The sequence below is a fragment of the Nothobranchius furzeri genome, chromosome 11, assembly GCF_043380555.1.
Source record: "Nothobranchius furzeri strain GRZ-AD chromosome 11, NfurGRZ-RIMD1, whole genome shotgun sequence".
In the NCBI taxonomy this organism is placed as follows: domain Eukaryota; kingdom Metazoa; phylum Chordata; class Actinopteri; order Cyprinodontiformes; family Nothobranchiidae; genus Nothobranchius; species Nothobranchius furzeri.
Genome location: NC_091751.1, coordinates 64,097,568 through 64,111,702, shown reverse-complemented (window position 1 = coordinate 64,111,702; position 14,135 = coordinate 64,097,568). Strand labels below are relative to the sequence as shown.

General features: G+C 42.0%; 2 protein-coding genes across 4 annotated transcripts; both read left to right on the top strand.

Annotated features, from left to right (window-relative positions):
• Positions 1 to 626: 626 nt before the first annotated feature.
• LOC107384292 (caspase-3) lies at positions 627 to 8,331 on the top strand. 2 transcript variants are annotated; one of them, XM_015957465.3, is made up of 6 exons: positions 627 to 754; positions 1,011 to 1,342; positions 1,422 to 1,453; positions 1,601 to 1,706; positions 6,759 to 7,302; positions 8,026 to 8,331. In XM_015957465.3, the coding sequence occupies exons 1-6, from the start codon at positions 723 to 725 to the stop codon at positions 8,171 to 8,173; spliced, it is 1,194 nt and encodes a 397-aa protein (XP_015812951.3). In that variant the 5' UTR covers positions 627 to 722; the 3' UTR covers positions 8,174 to 8,331. The 2 variants fall into 2 exon arrangements, with proteins under 2 accessions (XP_015812951.3, XP_015812952.3); XM_015957466.3 differs by having other exon boundaries at positions 701 to 836.
• Positions 8,332 to 9,822: 1,491 nt separating this feature from the next.
• On the top strand, positions 9,823 to 14,028 carry catip (ciliogenesis associated TTC17 interacting protein). Of its 2 annotated transcripts, none has more exons than XM_054751969.2 (9): positions 9,823 to 9,911; positions 10,567 to 10,752; positions 10,839 to 10,894; positions 10,991 to 11,077; positions 11,185 to 11,352; positions 11,428 to 11,552; positions 13,382 to 13,458; positions 13,542 to 13,609; positions 13,688 to 14,028. In XM_054751969.2, the coding sequence occupies exons 2-9, from the start codon at positions 10,614 to 10,616 to the stop codon at positions 13,874 to 13,876; spliced, it is 909 nt and encodes a 302-aa protein (XP_054607944.2). In that variant the 5' UTR covers positions 9,823 to 9,911; positions 10,567 to 10,613; the 3' UTR covers positions 13,877 to 14,028. The 2 variants fall into 2 exon arrangements, with proteins under 2 accessions (XP_054607944.2, XP_015812950.3); XM_015957464.3 differs by lacking the exon at positions 9,823 to 9,911 and adding an exon at positions 9,981 to 10,195.
• Positions 14,029 to 14,135: the final 107 nt, after the last annotated feature.

Below are 14,135 nucleotides of genomic sequence, written 5' to 3'. Positions count from 1 at the left end.
TATGTTAAATGCACTGGGTTTTACCCTATTACATTTAAATTTCATGGTTAAACAGTACATGTTAAAATCTAAGCTCAGCTCGGCAGTGGCCTAAAATACATAAATATAATTTTACTTACCGAAAAAAATGAAGTGGAGACTCCTTGGACGCTCTATTAGTGCAATTAATGCCACAGCAAATCATTTTGTCCAACAATTGCACTAAAAATATCCAAAGAAGAATACACAAACAGACTCAAAATGCCGGAGCAGTTTCCAAGTTAGACCGAGGCTCTACTGAGGCCTTTCCACAGAGCTAGCTCTGTGGTCACGTGGGTCTGAGGCAGTGGTCACGTGTGTCGGATGCTCATTAATTATACAGAATTTTAGGCTTTTAATACACTTAAACAGAAGAGTGAGAAAAATTCACCCCCCTCAGAGTTGTCATGAGTGTAAACTAGATCATTTAAACAAAAAACATGTGTTGGTACCAGGCTGTAAACATGTTTATTTCTGCTGTGAAATTGGTATTTTTAACATGGGAGTCAATGAGGATTTGCTCGCTTCTGACACCAGCCCCCAGCGGATGCGGGTGGAACTGCAATTTATTTCACTTCCGCATTGGACTCAATTTTAGAGCCGCATTGTGGGGGCTTGGTCCATACTGAATGGATAAGTTGTGAGTTTTGTCCCTTTTGGCTTGCTGTACCTGTAGGCAGTTGCAGCGCGCCTTGGCAGTACGGATGAGTACGGGACAGCAACGACAACCATCCAGGTCGGATCATTGATAAACTCAGTTACTTTTTCACGGACTATCGTTCATCTTTGTCCTCCACCGTGTTACTCGACCTTTCTCGGTAAAATATGCTTTCTGATGAGACGCTTACTCTTGTTTTGAACAAAGAGTCGTGAGTTTCGTTTTCCCCGCTCGCTTTTAAAACCTCTCTGCTTCACGCGACAGAAGGAAGAGTATTCAAGCTAATGTGGGAATGAAACGGAATATAAACTCGTATTAATTACATTTTTTTCAGATTCAGAATGTCCAAAGACACGCTCAGGAGCAACAAAACAGATATTGTCATGGGTTTATGTGGAGACTACAGACTTGTCCTCAACAAGGTTCTGGAGAAGAAGCTGATAACTCAGCGGGAATACAACAATCTGAAAAGCATTCCAAATGAGAATATAGAGGGACACGTTGTTGAGCTGGTGGATAAGATCATGAACAAGGGAGAAGACACCTGCAAAGCGTTCCTGGACCTCCTGCAAACAGACGATGAGATTAAAACAACTCTCCCTGAGTTGGCAAACATACAAGACAACTGCCTTTTACCAACACCTGCACAAGAGTCCTCCCTTTATGGTCATTGAGACAACTTTAGTAACACGTTTCTCATTCAAACATGTTCAGAGTTTAATGTGTTTGTTTCACTTTCACTCAGGTGATGCTCCAGAGGCCAAGAGGCTCAAACAGGTAACAGGAGACGCTGTTGTGTGTGAGATAACAGATGTGTTAAAGAAAACACTCATTATTAGACTGTAATAACACGCATATTTTACCTCTAATTAAATTAAAGTACTAAGATCAGTAATGCTGCCCTAACGTGTCTCCGCTCTCCAGGAGGAGCTGTATGAACTCAGAAGCCAGCCTGTGGGCCTCTGTATGATCATTAACAATGAGAAGTTCTCAGACGGCACTTCGAGAGGGGGAACAAACACAGATGCTCGTAGGTGTTGTTTTATTCTTCATGCAGCTACCAGTCTCTGAGATTACAATCTATTATCTGAGTCACCTGATCAAGAACATAAAATGGCAGCAAAAACAGTCGTTGAGATTCTGAATCCTTCAAGACCTTTTTAAAACTTTAAAGCTTCTCGAGGTTTTACAACTTCATGGGGTTTATTTATTTATTCTTTATTTAACCAGGAATGTCCCATTGAGATTAAAAACCTCATTTTAAAGGGAGTCCTGCTCAAGAAGCAGCAAAAGTGAGATGCTGCGCCTTCCGCAACCAAATAAAGCTTTGATTGATTGAAAAGTTACAACTACACATTTTTCTGCTCCACAGACATGTTATGTGTTAAATTACAGAAGGCAGTTACAACACAGGAAATCCGTCTCAAGAGCTCTCAGTCTGGTTTTAAATGTATTCAAGGAGATAAACTCGGTTAATTTCCAGTTTTCCTGCAGCCTGTTCCTTGCAGAAGGAGCAAAGTGAACAAAAACCCTTTTGCCCAATTCGGTGCGAGCAAACAGAACACAAAGTAACAGCTGATCATTTGCATGTATATCAATGTCCCAACCTCCTGGTGGATAAGTAAGTAAGCAAAAGTTTATTTATATAGCGCCTTTCACAGATATAAATCAAAAAGCACTGTACAACATGATAAAGATCAGGGCAAATACATCTAGCCAATAAAAACATCCGAAAAACAATAGCAGTGATAAAGTAGAAAATAAAATCATGAGTATAAGGCGGCCATCCCACGGGTCAGTGGTCTACAGTCAGTAATAAACCTCAGCGAGGCATGATAAACCACATCAGTCTTACCAAGACACTGTGCTGAGGCAGTTATAAACAAAAGGTCTCCATAATCCAGAATAGACCGAAATGTTGTAGTGACTAGATGTTTTTAACCTTTCCCAAAGCCAAGAAACCCGCAGCGGCCAAGAAGCCCAGGAAACTGGCAGAAGCCAAGAAGCCCAGGAAACTGGCAGCGGCCAAGAAGCCCAAGAAACCGGCAGAGGCCAAGAAGCCCAAGAAACCCGCAGCGGCCAAGAAGCCCAAGAAACCGGCAGAGGCCAAGAAGCCCAGGAAACTGGCAGCGCCTAGGAAACCCAAGAAACCCAAGAAACCGGCAGCGGCCAAGAAGCCTAAGAAAGCTGCAGCAGTCAAGAAGTCCACAGCTGCTAAGAAGTTCCCCAAGGTGGTGGTGAAAAAGTCTCCTTCAGCCAAAAAGGCTCCAGCTAAGAAAGCAGCTCCCAAAATGAAGTGAACTCCTCACTAAACATCACAGCTCCATGTACTTTTGTTTTATTTTCACATAAACTCAGTTAACCCTCTGGGGTCCGCGGACGCGTATCCCCGCGTCTTTTGAACAGGTCTGATTTGGGAAGCTGTAACAGCAAGACTCCGCCTCCCTGAGTTTCAATTTCAATTCAGCTTTAAAAAGGAGATTATAAACTACATCCCAGTTTTTAATTTTGTTAATAGGCAACGTAAAAGCGGAGTTATACTAAACTAAAAAACAACCTATTTTTAGACAATATGATAACTTGTCAAAACAGCAGTTTAGTAATCCGTGAGAGGGAATGTGCTTGTGAACATGAAAAATACCCACAAAAACATGAGATCCTTTTGCTGTTGGTGGATGTCTCACATATGGACCCTTTTACTACCTACGTCATCAAAAGTTGCGCGCGCAGCCTGGCAACGAGAGTGAAGGCTTCCTCATTCACACTCGATACTAAAACAGCGTTTTAAACCCTTTGTTTTGAAGTTCTGAGCACATAAAAATGTCGGGTTATTGCGTGTATGGATGCCAGAATCGCTTCTCTTCAAGCAGTGGACTGAAACTTTACAGAATTCCGAAGGGAGCACATCCATTTCAACAAAATCGGAGGCGTCTGTGGCTGCAGGCCATCAAAAGGGTTGATGAAAACTGGACGGAAAACACGATCCGAAATGCTCGAGTTTGTAGCGCCCATTTTATATCAGGTAAGGTAATTATCTACTAAGATTACATATAAATTTATACGCTTTATTTCATGCTTCAAATTAACAATTCATTCTAATTCATCTGTATTTTCCCACTGCATATTAGTATAAACTGTATTTCTCTAAAATTAACACGATTGTACTCTGAGCACGCTAAAAAAGAAACCTATGCTTTACTCACCCTGCCATGCAGGTACAGTTGGCTGTGAAGACGTAGTTCTCTGGTTTGTTTACTATGACCCAAGCCTCGTACATAGCAGTCTTGTGTCCTTGTCTTTGGCTAGGAAGGACTTCTGCCTTCAAGACGCAAAACTCAGAGTCTATGTGGTGATATTTTACTTTCTGTACGTGGCCACAGACAACATAGTTGTATGCATCTAACGATTTGTATGCCCGTAGCTTCTCACGTGTGTACTTACTGGGCCTCTCCACTAAAAACGTATATATGTCGGGCCACTGGACATCTGGCCACGCACCTACATCTTCCACCCATTCCGTAATGCCACAGGGATCCGGGAGTCTGTTGCCATTCGTTAAAGTGAGTTTAATAATATAACATTCAAGATTTGCCGGTGATAACCCCGCAGCGTAGCTTGATAAAGCCTGAAACAACGCCATTCTCTGTTGCCAAGCTGCGCGCGCATTCTCGCTGACGTCATATTGTTTACAAACAGTAAAAGGGTCTATTTAATTGATAAAAAGTATCATTACGTAGCTGAGAGAGAGAGGAAGGCCGCACGAGTAACGAGAAGTGCGCAAAAAGGAGCCGCTCCGTGGGGAAAGGAGTGGCGCGAACGGAGTAACAACAAACAATTAGACAGATATTGACGGTAAACTTCATATTTTGGAGTGATCCGGACAGATCTATTGTCTCTTCAGTTTAGCAGGCTTTTATTAGACTTATATAAAGGATGATGAGAAGGATAAATGTCCACCAGGCAGTTCAGATAGTACGGCTGTTTTTTGAACTGGAAGCAGAGGAAGTGGAAGGAGACTCACAGCCGGAGTCTGAGGCAAACAGCGAGGATGTTGATGACGAAGTGGCAGATCCATCCTTCCTCATAGAAGAGTTGGGTCATGATGAGGTAGAGGATGAAGGCAGAGATCCAGCTCCTCGGAGATCCAACAAGAGGAGTGGGCGGCGCCACGCAGCTGGCAGATCTCAGCATGAGACAGAGCCACCCCCCACTCCAAAATGCATGTTGATTATTGCCAAATTAATTAAATAAGTATAAATTCAGATAGTCCAGGTTGTCCTGAAAAAAATGATACCCCATAAGGCAATATTTGTTGTTTTTATTAGAAAATACAAAAGAATAACCAAAATGAGTCAAAAACAATGATTTACACCCTGGACCCCAGAGGGCTAATAATTTTTTTTTTTATTTGTTATTTGCTATATTTATTCATATTTTTTTTATAAATATACAGACTAGATTACCATTCTAAATTATAAAAAACATTCGTCATAAATGTTTGTTGGTTTCACAGTAAAATAAACAACTTTTTTCCAATTCGGATTTTGTGTTTTTGAGTGATTTAAGGTCTAATATGCAACCCCTTTATGTCCAAATATAAAAAATAAGTATAATTTCATAAAGTCCAGGTTGTGCTGAAAAGATTGATACCACATAAGGCAGTGGTTATGGTTTTTATTTTGGAAATACAAAGGAAAACTCTAAATTAGTCAAAAACGGCTAAATACACCCTGGACCCCAGAGGGTTAAACCACCAGTACAAGCAGAGATTAGTATGGAAGCGTTTTACTGTGAGAGCGGGAAAGAAGTATAGTAGCAGTATCTCATAATAATAATAATGTTTCTATAACAACATCTAAAAGTTGTTTTTTTTAGAACGTTTCAGGAATTAATGTGTTTAATATCCTTTAAAAATAGCCACGTTTACATGCGCTAAATTTCCCCAATCCGATTCAAATCTTGGCTGATCGGAAATCCCGAATCTCTGTTTACATGAACACTAATCCGATCATGCCGTGAGTTTATATGCACCAAGCATTCAATCAGATGAAATAGGTTGAGCGTGTGCAGTTTTCTTTTCCGGAAAAAAAAAATGTAAACAAACGTCATGAAACAAAGTGGAAAATGTAAAAACATTTAAAAAAAAAACAATTCTTCCTGCTTTCCTGATTCACTTAATCAATTCAATGTTTTTATTTTGCTCACATGAGTTGTTTTCTTCAGTGAATAATTGCAGATATGTTTTATTACTGAGCTCTGTTGTGGCTTATTATTAATAAAATGTGACAATCAGCTGAAACTGTTGAGAAAAATTGGTTCAAACTAAATAACAGGAGATGTTCAGAAAGTTTGGAAGCCTCAAGTGTTCATCATGTGTTCATCATGTGTTCATAAACGAACCGCATCCCATCTCATCTGCTTTAACGTGCTTTTAGATACTCACCCAGAATATTTAACTCAGGATGTGTTTCTGCTCAACATCAGCCTCCTTAAACTCAAACCAGGTCTGTTTAACCGATTGTCTTCTTTAGGAGCACGTCTCCATCCACCTGCTGCAGAAACAGCTGCAGCAAACCCCGCGATGAATCTGCGTGTTTCCAGTACAGACCTGAACGTGTTTGTCGAATTCTTATTTTACTTCCACAAAATGCAAATTCTTCATTAGATATAACTGAAACGGGGACTCCGTAGATTGTCTGGGGACAATCACCGTAAACCTGAGTGTAGTTTGAAAAGTTATTATTTATTCATGTATTCATCGTTGACAATAGGCTTTGTACTGCAGTGTATTGACAGTTGTTGAAAATCACATTTTTATTGGATCAATGAAAGTTAAAAGAATGGGCTCAAACTGGAAACCCACTCCTAAAATCTGAGGGAAATAATGTGCAGCTTACCCGCGTCAGGCTTCAGCCCAGCCTACACTTCCTCATCACCACAACCAAGCTGCCCGTGATGTGCCGGATTCATAAAAACAGTAGTTGTGGTTTTAAAATAGGCTACTACTAATATACAGCCCTGTGGAACTCCTTTTGGATAGTTTGTTGGTCGGTTAATTTCCTTTTTCATTGTCTTCCCACAGAGAGCCTCGCAGAAGTATTCCACTGGTTGGGCTTCAGAGTGCTGATGTGTAAAGACCAAACCAGGGAGCAGATGAGTCACACGGTAGCGGGCTTAGCTTCGCTTAGCGATGGCAATCAGCTGCAGGGGTTGAGCGTTCAGGAGTGGAACGGCAGCAGGTTCACCGCTCCTCAGCAGGCTCTACAGCATGGCGATGCCTTCTTCTGCTGCATTCTGAGTCATGGAGAAAAGGGGGCGGTTTGGGGTACTGACCTAAACCCCCTCGCCATTAAAGAAATTACAAGAAGTTTCAAGGCGACTGAACAGTCAGCTCTCACTGGGAAGCCCAAAGTGTTCCTGATCCAGGCCTGCCAAGGACGTCAGAAACAGAGAGGGGTGATGTTAAAGGATGTGGAGACGGATGGAGGTTCACCGTCCATCCCAGAAGAAGCTGATGTTCTTGTTGCTGTTGCCACTGTTGAAGACCACCAAGCATTTAGACACCCAGTAAACGGGAGCTGGTTCGTCCAGTCTGTGTGTCAGCAGCTCAAGGAGCGCTGTCCCAGGTAAGTAATCACGTTACCCGAGTCTCTCCACCGGACATGTGAGCTTGGTGTAACGTCTGTGAAGCGTTAATCCAGCACTTAGCCACCGTTAGAGCGGACAGATGTGTTTCTACCAGCTGTGACACCACCCGTCCCAGAAGCGTAGGGCCGGTTCACTCTGCTAATCTCATGATTTGAGTCTATTTTTTACGTGCTGCACTTCCAGAACGTGTCAAACTCAGCTGTTCAGATCGGGCCAGACAGGAAGTCTAACACGAAAGCCATGTAAAACATCTGGGAACTTTCAAAATAAAAGTCACGATCAGATCCAGTTGTTTAACTAGTAAAACAAGTACGTAATGTCCTGTGAAACATCTCAAGCCGACATAAACAGAACAGAGTAAACGACATACCTTTTTGGATACATACGGCCATCTTTCTCCTTGCTTGTTTTCACGTCAACCGCTGAAATCAAGCTTTGCGTTGCAATTCTTCAGTCACGTTTTAACCTCGCGACACCAGCTGCGTGGAACACTTTCCCTGTCGTTTCACATCTGAAACGCTCCCGGTGTGAAGGACGCTCCCTCGTAGAACGCGCCTTTTTCATCACACGCCGCTCACACATCCAGTGGAAGGCTGGGGTCAGCTGTAAAAACCTTTAATGTGTCCTCTCTTTCTGATTATCTGTCATCTGATGATATAATCAGTGCTGATGTTCTTCGTGTGACATACGTGTGATTTCAGTGGTGAGGACTTCACCTCCATCCTCCACTATGTGAATGGTGACGTGGGACAGAAAGAGGCCTTTAGCCAGCCTGTTACAGCCAAACAGATGCCTGAAGTGAGGTTCACACTGACAAAGAGACTTGTCCTGTCGCCACAGCGCATGTGAATCCTGATCGTCGAGGATCTTACAATCACTGCAGAAATTATAAGGATTTTATGCTTTTCTGAATGTTTTTAGTTAAACTTTATTTTTTATTACAGTTTTTGTTAAGTTACAACTTTTCCTGTAACACGTGAAAACAATAAAGCAGATCCAAAATCAAACTGGAGATTAAATTTACGATTGTTTACACACTCAAATGAAAATGATCTCACACTTGGCAACACAAGGAGCCATGGATGTAATTTTCACTTTAGAAGTGTGTGTGTGTGGGGGGGGGGGGGGGGGGAATCTTTACAGTATGCTCTAATGGGAAACAGGCTTCAACACAAACGGTTGTTTTCCGCTTGGTCCTAGAGCTCAACCAGTGTCAATTTAATACAGCGTAATATTGTTTTGGGATGGTAAAAAGTGCAGGGGTCAAAACTTGATTTTGGAAAAAGTGGGGGGGGGGGGGCATGTCTCCCCCAAAAAATTTCGTCCATGCAAGGAGCTGAACAACATCTGCAGATTTACACATTACACAGAATGTCTTTTAGACACGTTTAGTGAAACATTACACAGTGAAACGACTACATACACATTCTCACACACACACACACATTGATGTGAAGTTATGTCCTTGTCAAAATTAGCCTGGCTGGATAATAATCACACAAACCAGGAGTGGAAACACGCTAAACTGAACACACGACATTCAGGTTTGCTTTAAGCAGCAGCAGGTGAGAGAAGAAGAGTGAGAATGATGAAGAGTAGAAGGATGAGGTAGAGGGACCTGAAGAAGAGATAAGAAGACAGTCTTTAAGGCCTGGTCCAGCTACATGATGATTACAGTTACAGTATTGTTGTTACTGGAATGATTTCATTTATCAGAGCCAGCTCCCCTGTTGCTAACCCCACACACACTAGCATTTAAAACAAAGATGAAGTTTTCCAACGCTGAAAAAAGTTCATCTAAAGCCCTTTTTAGAAGACGCACCATGTCATCAAATCGGGATCATTTATGGACCTTATTTATTTGACAAAAATCTAATTTCTGAATCTAAAGTCTTCAAGATGTTGCTTCAGCGCCTCACGGTTAGAAGTTTCAGGAAATCAATTTCCCTCTGGGATTAATAAAGTATTTTTGAATTGAATTTGAATTGAGTTTCCATCGTTTCCTTTGTGTCAGCAATGAAGTAAAGTCCAGATGCTTTTAATCAGGTTTTGTTTTAGGAAGCCTGTTGCTGTGTTATTGTAATTATATAACCAGTTGTTTTATTTAATTAATCAAATCATCTAATGACGCAGGTGATCCGTCTTTTACTTTCAGCACCGCGTGAACAGATGGCGATTGTAAATAAAGTGTCCTCCCCTCTCTTGTTGCTTGTGTAGTGACTGGCTCTTACGGTGTATTAATTTTTACCTTGAGAGGCGCTTCATCAAAGATCGTCTCCTCTTCTTTCTTCTTAATTGTGTCATGCCAAGCAGGTGTACCATGTGAAAGAAAAAGACGGATCACCTGCATCATTAGATGATTTTAATAAGTTAGAGCACCCTTTTCACAATCAGAGAAGCTAAAACTAATTACTATTTTGTTTTTTATTGTTCTACTTGGTTTCAAATGTAATAATAATAGCTTTATTCTTTTCTTGTGGCAATGCTCGTTCAACAAACGAGGATTAAAAAGTTTGTGTCGGTTTTTGGCTGCGCATCTACAAACACCTTTACGGTGTTACCGCCGCGTCGTTACCAAGACAACGTGGTTAGTTTTCTCTCTTTTCTCTCCTTTTCTACGAATAGAAACTGCTCCTAAATTAGACAACTCGACGCTGCGTTCCAGAAAATTCCTAAACCAAATAAAAGTAAAACAACATAATAAAAAGTCTGTCGCGTTTGAGCGACAGAGGGTCTTATTAGGGTCGGGAGATAAAACAGGAATTAGCATAATGGAGGCTAGCGATGCTAACGTTAGAGCCAAATCAGGGACTGAAGAAGAAAAACATCTGACAGCTTCTGATGAAGCCATCACATTTATGTCTTCCATTGGTAAGCTGCAAGTGTGTGTGTGTGTGTGTGTGTGTGTGTGTGTGTGTGTGTGTGTGTGTGTGTGTGTGTGTGTGTGTGTGTGTGTGTGTGTGTGTGTGTGCGTGTGTGTGTGTGTTGCCAACTGCACAAAAAGCTGCAGCTGGGGTTCAAACCTGCAAGGCAACAGTGCTTCCACCATGCAGCACCTAGACTATTTGTCACTAGTTTTCTTGTCAATCTAAAACATCACCATTCATTTCAAGTGTGAGCACTGTGAATAGCACTATCTCTGTTAGCCCCGTTGGTAGTGTTGTGGTTGAAGGTAATATAAAGATTTATCCCTCAAACCGTATTTATAGCTGACTCGTGTTTAACCTGGGTCCTTCCACCAGAGCCTGCGGAGCTACAGAGGTGTGTGTTTTCAGAGTCTCTGGCGGTGATGTCAGAGAATGGCAGTGACCTTGGGACCTTCAGTGTATCTGTGGAGTTTTCCCGCAGAGCCCAGCAGCCTTGCGTGCTGCTGCATGCTCAAAGCCAGGGAGTCATCGATGGTTGCCCCTGTGGGACAACGGTCACAGGTGAGGACGAGGTCATCGCTGATTTACACTAACAGGTGTGTTTAGCATGATCGTGCCATGTCTTCTGCTGTGTCTGATTATGTAAGCCTACATAAGTGTTGAACTGGAGGTTCTGGAGGAGGACTACCATGAGTACGTTGAGGTGAGTCACATGATCATTTACCATCACTAACAGTAAGAAACTAGCATGCTTACCACCAACACCCCAAGAACCGCTTTTTCATCAACACCCCTTCAGCTGGAGGGTCACAGTGTGGACAAGAAATGTTACCTGGTGCAGCATGACGGGCAGATGGTGATCAGCAAAGTTACCACTGTTGGACATGTAAGAGATGATCGCTACACTTAAGAGGACTTCTGTCTGGGATGTCAACCAGCCAGCTAGTGGCGTTATGATCTGCTGTTTCATTTTGTGTCTGAATGTGTGTAAAGGAGGAGACAAAAGAGAGTGTCTGTTATCCCATGACTGCCCTGAGGGGGCTGGTCACTGAGGGCTCCAGCCTGCTGATGATGCGTCTGATCGCTCTAAGGAAGAAACTTCCCAAGAACATGAGCTTTGTCTCTTTGGACCAGAGATTACAGACCAGCCACACCACTTTTGTGAGTTTACATCCTCCAACATCATCGCTGACTTTCTGCATAATGAACTGTATATTTATTCTGGTATGAGGTCAGAATGAGCTGGGTTTAAAGCAGCTGGAGGTTGGTGGTGAAGTCCTGGAGGGGTTTGGTGTACAGAGGACTGTTCACTGTGGGGAGGACACCCCTGCTGCCTGGCAGTGCTACCTGCTTGATGATGGGTGAGTTCATGGACTTTCCAGATGTTGGGGTGAATCTCAGTGAATAGGACCGTGCACTAATGTGTTACTGGTGCATCACTTCTAACAGTCACAGAAAACTTGCTATCAAAATCTAAATGTAACTTATCTTTTTACAGCGGCTCTCAAGATAAAAATCACAAGGCGCTTCACAAGAACAAAAAATTCAAAATACAGAAAATCTTCAAAAACTGATTAAAAATATAAAAATAATAATAAGATAATAATAATAATAATAAAAATAAAGAATTGTGATTAAAAACTGAAAGGCAAGGTAAAGAGAAGATGAATAGGAAAGAGAGAAATCAGTGGATCCCGGCCAGGAAATGCGGAACTGGTAGAAAGAGCAGAATAAGGAGAGGGTGATGAAGGTCACACCAAAGCCAGCATGAACAAGTGAGTTTTCAGCTGCTTTTTAAAGGAGACCACTGAGTCCACTGATCTCAGGCTCAGGAGGAGAGAGGTCCAGAGTCTGGGGGCCACAGCAGCAAATGATCTGTCACCTTTGGTCTTTAGCCTGGTGCTGCACAACCAGTAGGCTTTGATCACTGGACCTCAGGGACCTGCTGGGGTTGTAAGGACTAAGAAGATCACCAATGTAAGATGGTGCTTGTCCATGTAAGGCCCTATAGACCAGAACCGAGAGAGAACAGTGAACAAACGCTCAGATATGAGGAGAACCACTCCAGAGCAGATCCTGATAGGCCTACCCAGTCTCTCAGCCTCTCCAGTAGCAGGTGATGGTCAACATTGCCAAAGACAGAACAGTCCCCTGCATCACTGTGAGTCAGAAGGTCATTAGAGACCCTAAGAAGAGCTGTTTCAGTAGAATGAACTCTACGAGAACCTGACTGGAAACTCTCATAGATGTTATGTTCATCAAGAGCAGCTGTGAGTTGTTTAGCCACAACCAAAGTTTAGAGATGGGTCTGAAGCTGCTATAGAGAAATGGGTCAAGACTGTTTTTTTTGTTTTGTTTTTTTTTGTGTGTGGGTACGTTACAGCGTTCCCTAACCTTTTAAGTAAGCAGGGACCTGACCAGAAACCTGAGAAGCATTAATTATAGAGGGCACACTGGGACCGATCATCGTGGGACTGATCATGTCTGTCTTCATCTGAAGAACTTCTTGGTGTTTTAAGACCAAACGTTGGAAACACGTACCTAAAGAACTGAATGACATTTAAAATTTTGAAATTCTAGCAGGGTTTGACTTGTGGAGCTTAGCGTGGGCAGTGTGACGTTTCAGACACAAGGTTCTTCCAGGTGCTTGAAATTCCTGAGAATACTTGAGGACTAATTTCATTTTGAACATGTTGGATTTTTAAGGGAGTTAATCTGTCTGGTATATTACTGTCATATTTTTATGGTTCATGGAAATAAAACAACGATTTTTGAGCAAATATTCATTGTTGACCTATACAGTAATGACATGTAACACACTGCCCTCTAGTGTTGGGACCTGGTTACTGTAGGAACATTCTCTAGGTTTGTTTGCAAATGTCAAATTCACAGGTAATACTCAAACTAATTGATGTTCTTCTGCTGATATGGCTAAGGCATGTGAACTATAAAGGTTGAAAATAAACAAGAAAACAGATTTGAGCTCATATGGCAACTAGGATTAAAACATTATTAAAGCAGGAGATTTAGATTTGACCCTAATCAGGGACAGTAACGAGTAAAAGGAGGAAGAAGGGCGCGTACAAATGGCATAGCATGTTGAGTGCTTTCCTTCTCTGTAGATCACTTTGCAAAACTGGATTTATATTGTTCTGTCATAAAAATAAAGCATGTGGTTTTGTGTCCTTAGGCACTTGGTCAGCAGGATGCAGGTGGGATCTCCCGTCACTATGAAGCTTGTGCAGCTGCCACCAAAGACAGAGAAAAGTAAATATTTTAATACAGACAGGAAAAGGTTTTGTATCTTCTAATTAAAGAAGACTCATGGATGCTGTTTGTGTGTGGATTAGACTTCGAGAAGATCCCTCTTGCATGGGAAGAAGACTTGCAAATGGTGTCTGAGTTCTCAGACAGAAAGGTGAACACACAGTAGTGTACTTTCATTCATGCAGACTTTACTACTCGAAAACACTCTCTGAAGAGTTTGTTGTGACAGGAGGAGCTGAAGGCGGACCATACTTCATATCTGAGACAACACCCAGAGATCAGAGCCCTCCTGTCTGACTTCTTGCTGTCGCTGCTGCTGAGGAAACCAAATAATGTCTTTCAGTTTGCCAGAGAGTACTTCCTTCCTTTCGCTCCTCGCCGTTCTCCACAGCCAAACCTGAATGCTCAGGCACAATGAAAACATTTCACCCTGTCGTTTTGGTTTAAAGTCCACATGTTGCTTATTGTACATTTTAAGTTAGAGTTTAATGAAGAGTAAAAAAAACGTATTAAACTGTGGGGATGTAGGAAGCGTGCTTAAACAAATGTAATAAATTATTCTTTTTTTTAGACACTGTTAGCTGGACTCGTTCATGTCTGGGCTTGAAGCTCATCTGACAACTCCTAAAACCGGAAGTACACCGGTCCCCTTCAAAATAATGTCCGTAAACTAAACA

Excerpts from the sequence above, each read along its gene's own strand:
- LOC107384292 (XM_015957465.3), top strand. The coding sequence starts at position 723 with ATGAGTACGGGACAGCAACGACAACCATCCAG. Across the intron at positions 1,343-1,421 it reads ACAAGAGTCCTCCCTTTATG|GTGATGCTCCAGAGGCCAAG; the intron begins GTCATTGAGACA and ends ACTTTCACTCAG. Across the intron at positions 1,707-6,758 it reads GGGAACAAACACAGATGCTC|AGAGCCTCGCAGAAGTATTC; the intron begins GTAGGTGTTGTT and ends GTCTTCCCACAG.
- catip (XM_015957464.3), top strand. The coding sequence starts at position 10,096 with ATGGAGGCTAGCGATGCTAACGTTAGAGCCAAATCAGGGACTGAAGAA. Across the intron at positions 10,196-10,566 it reads CACATTTATGTCTTCCATTG|AGCCTGCGGAGCTACAGAGG; the intron begins GTAAGCTGCAAG and ends TCCTTCCACCAG. Across the intron at positions 11,553-13,381 it reads TGCTACCTGCTTGATGATGG|GCACTTGGTCAGCAGGATGC; the intron begins GTGAGTTCATGG and ends TTGTGTCCTTAG.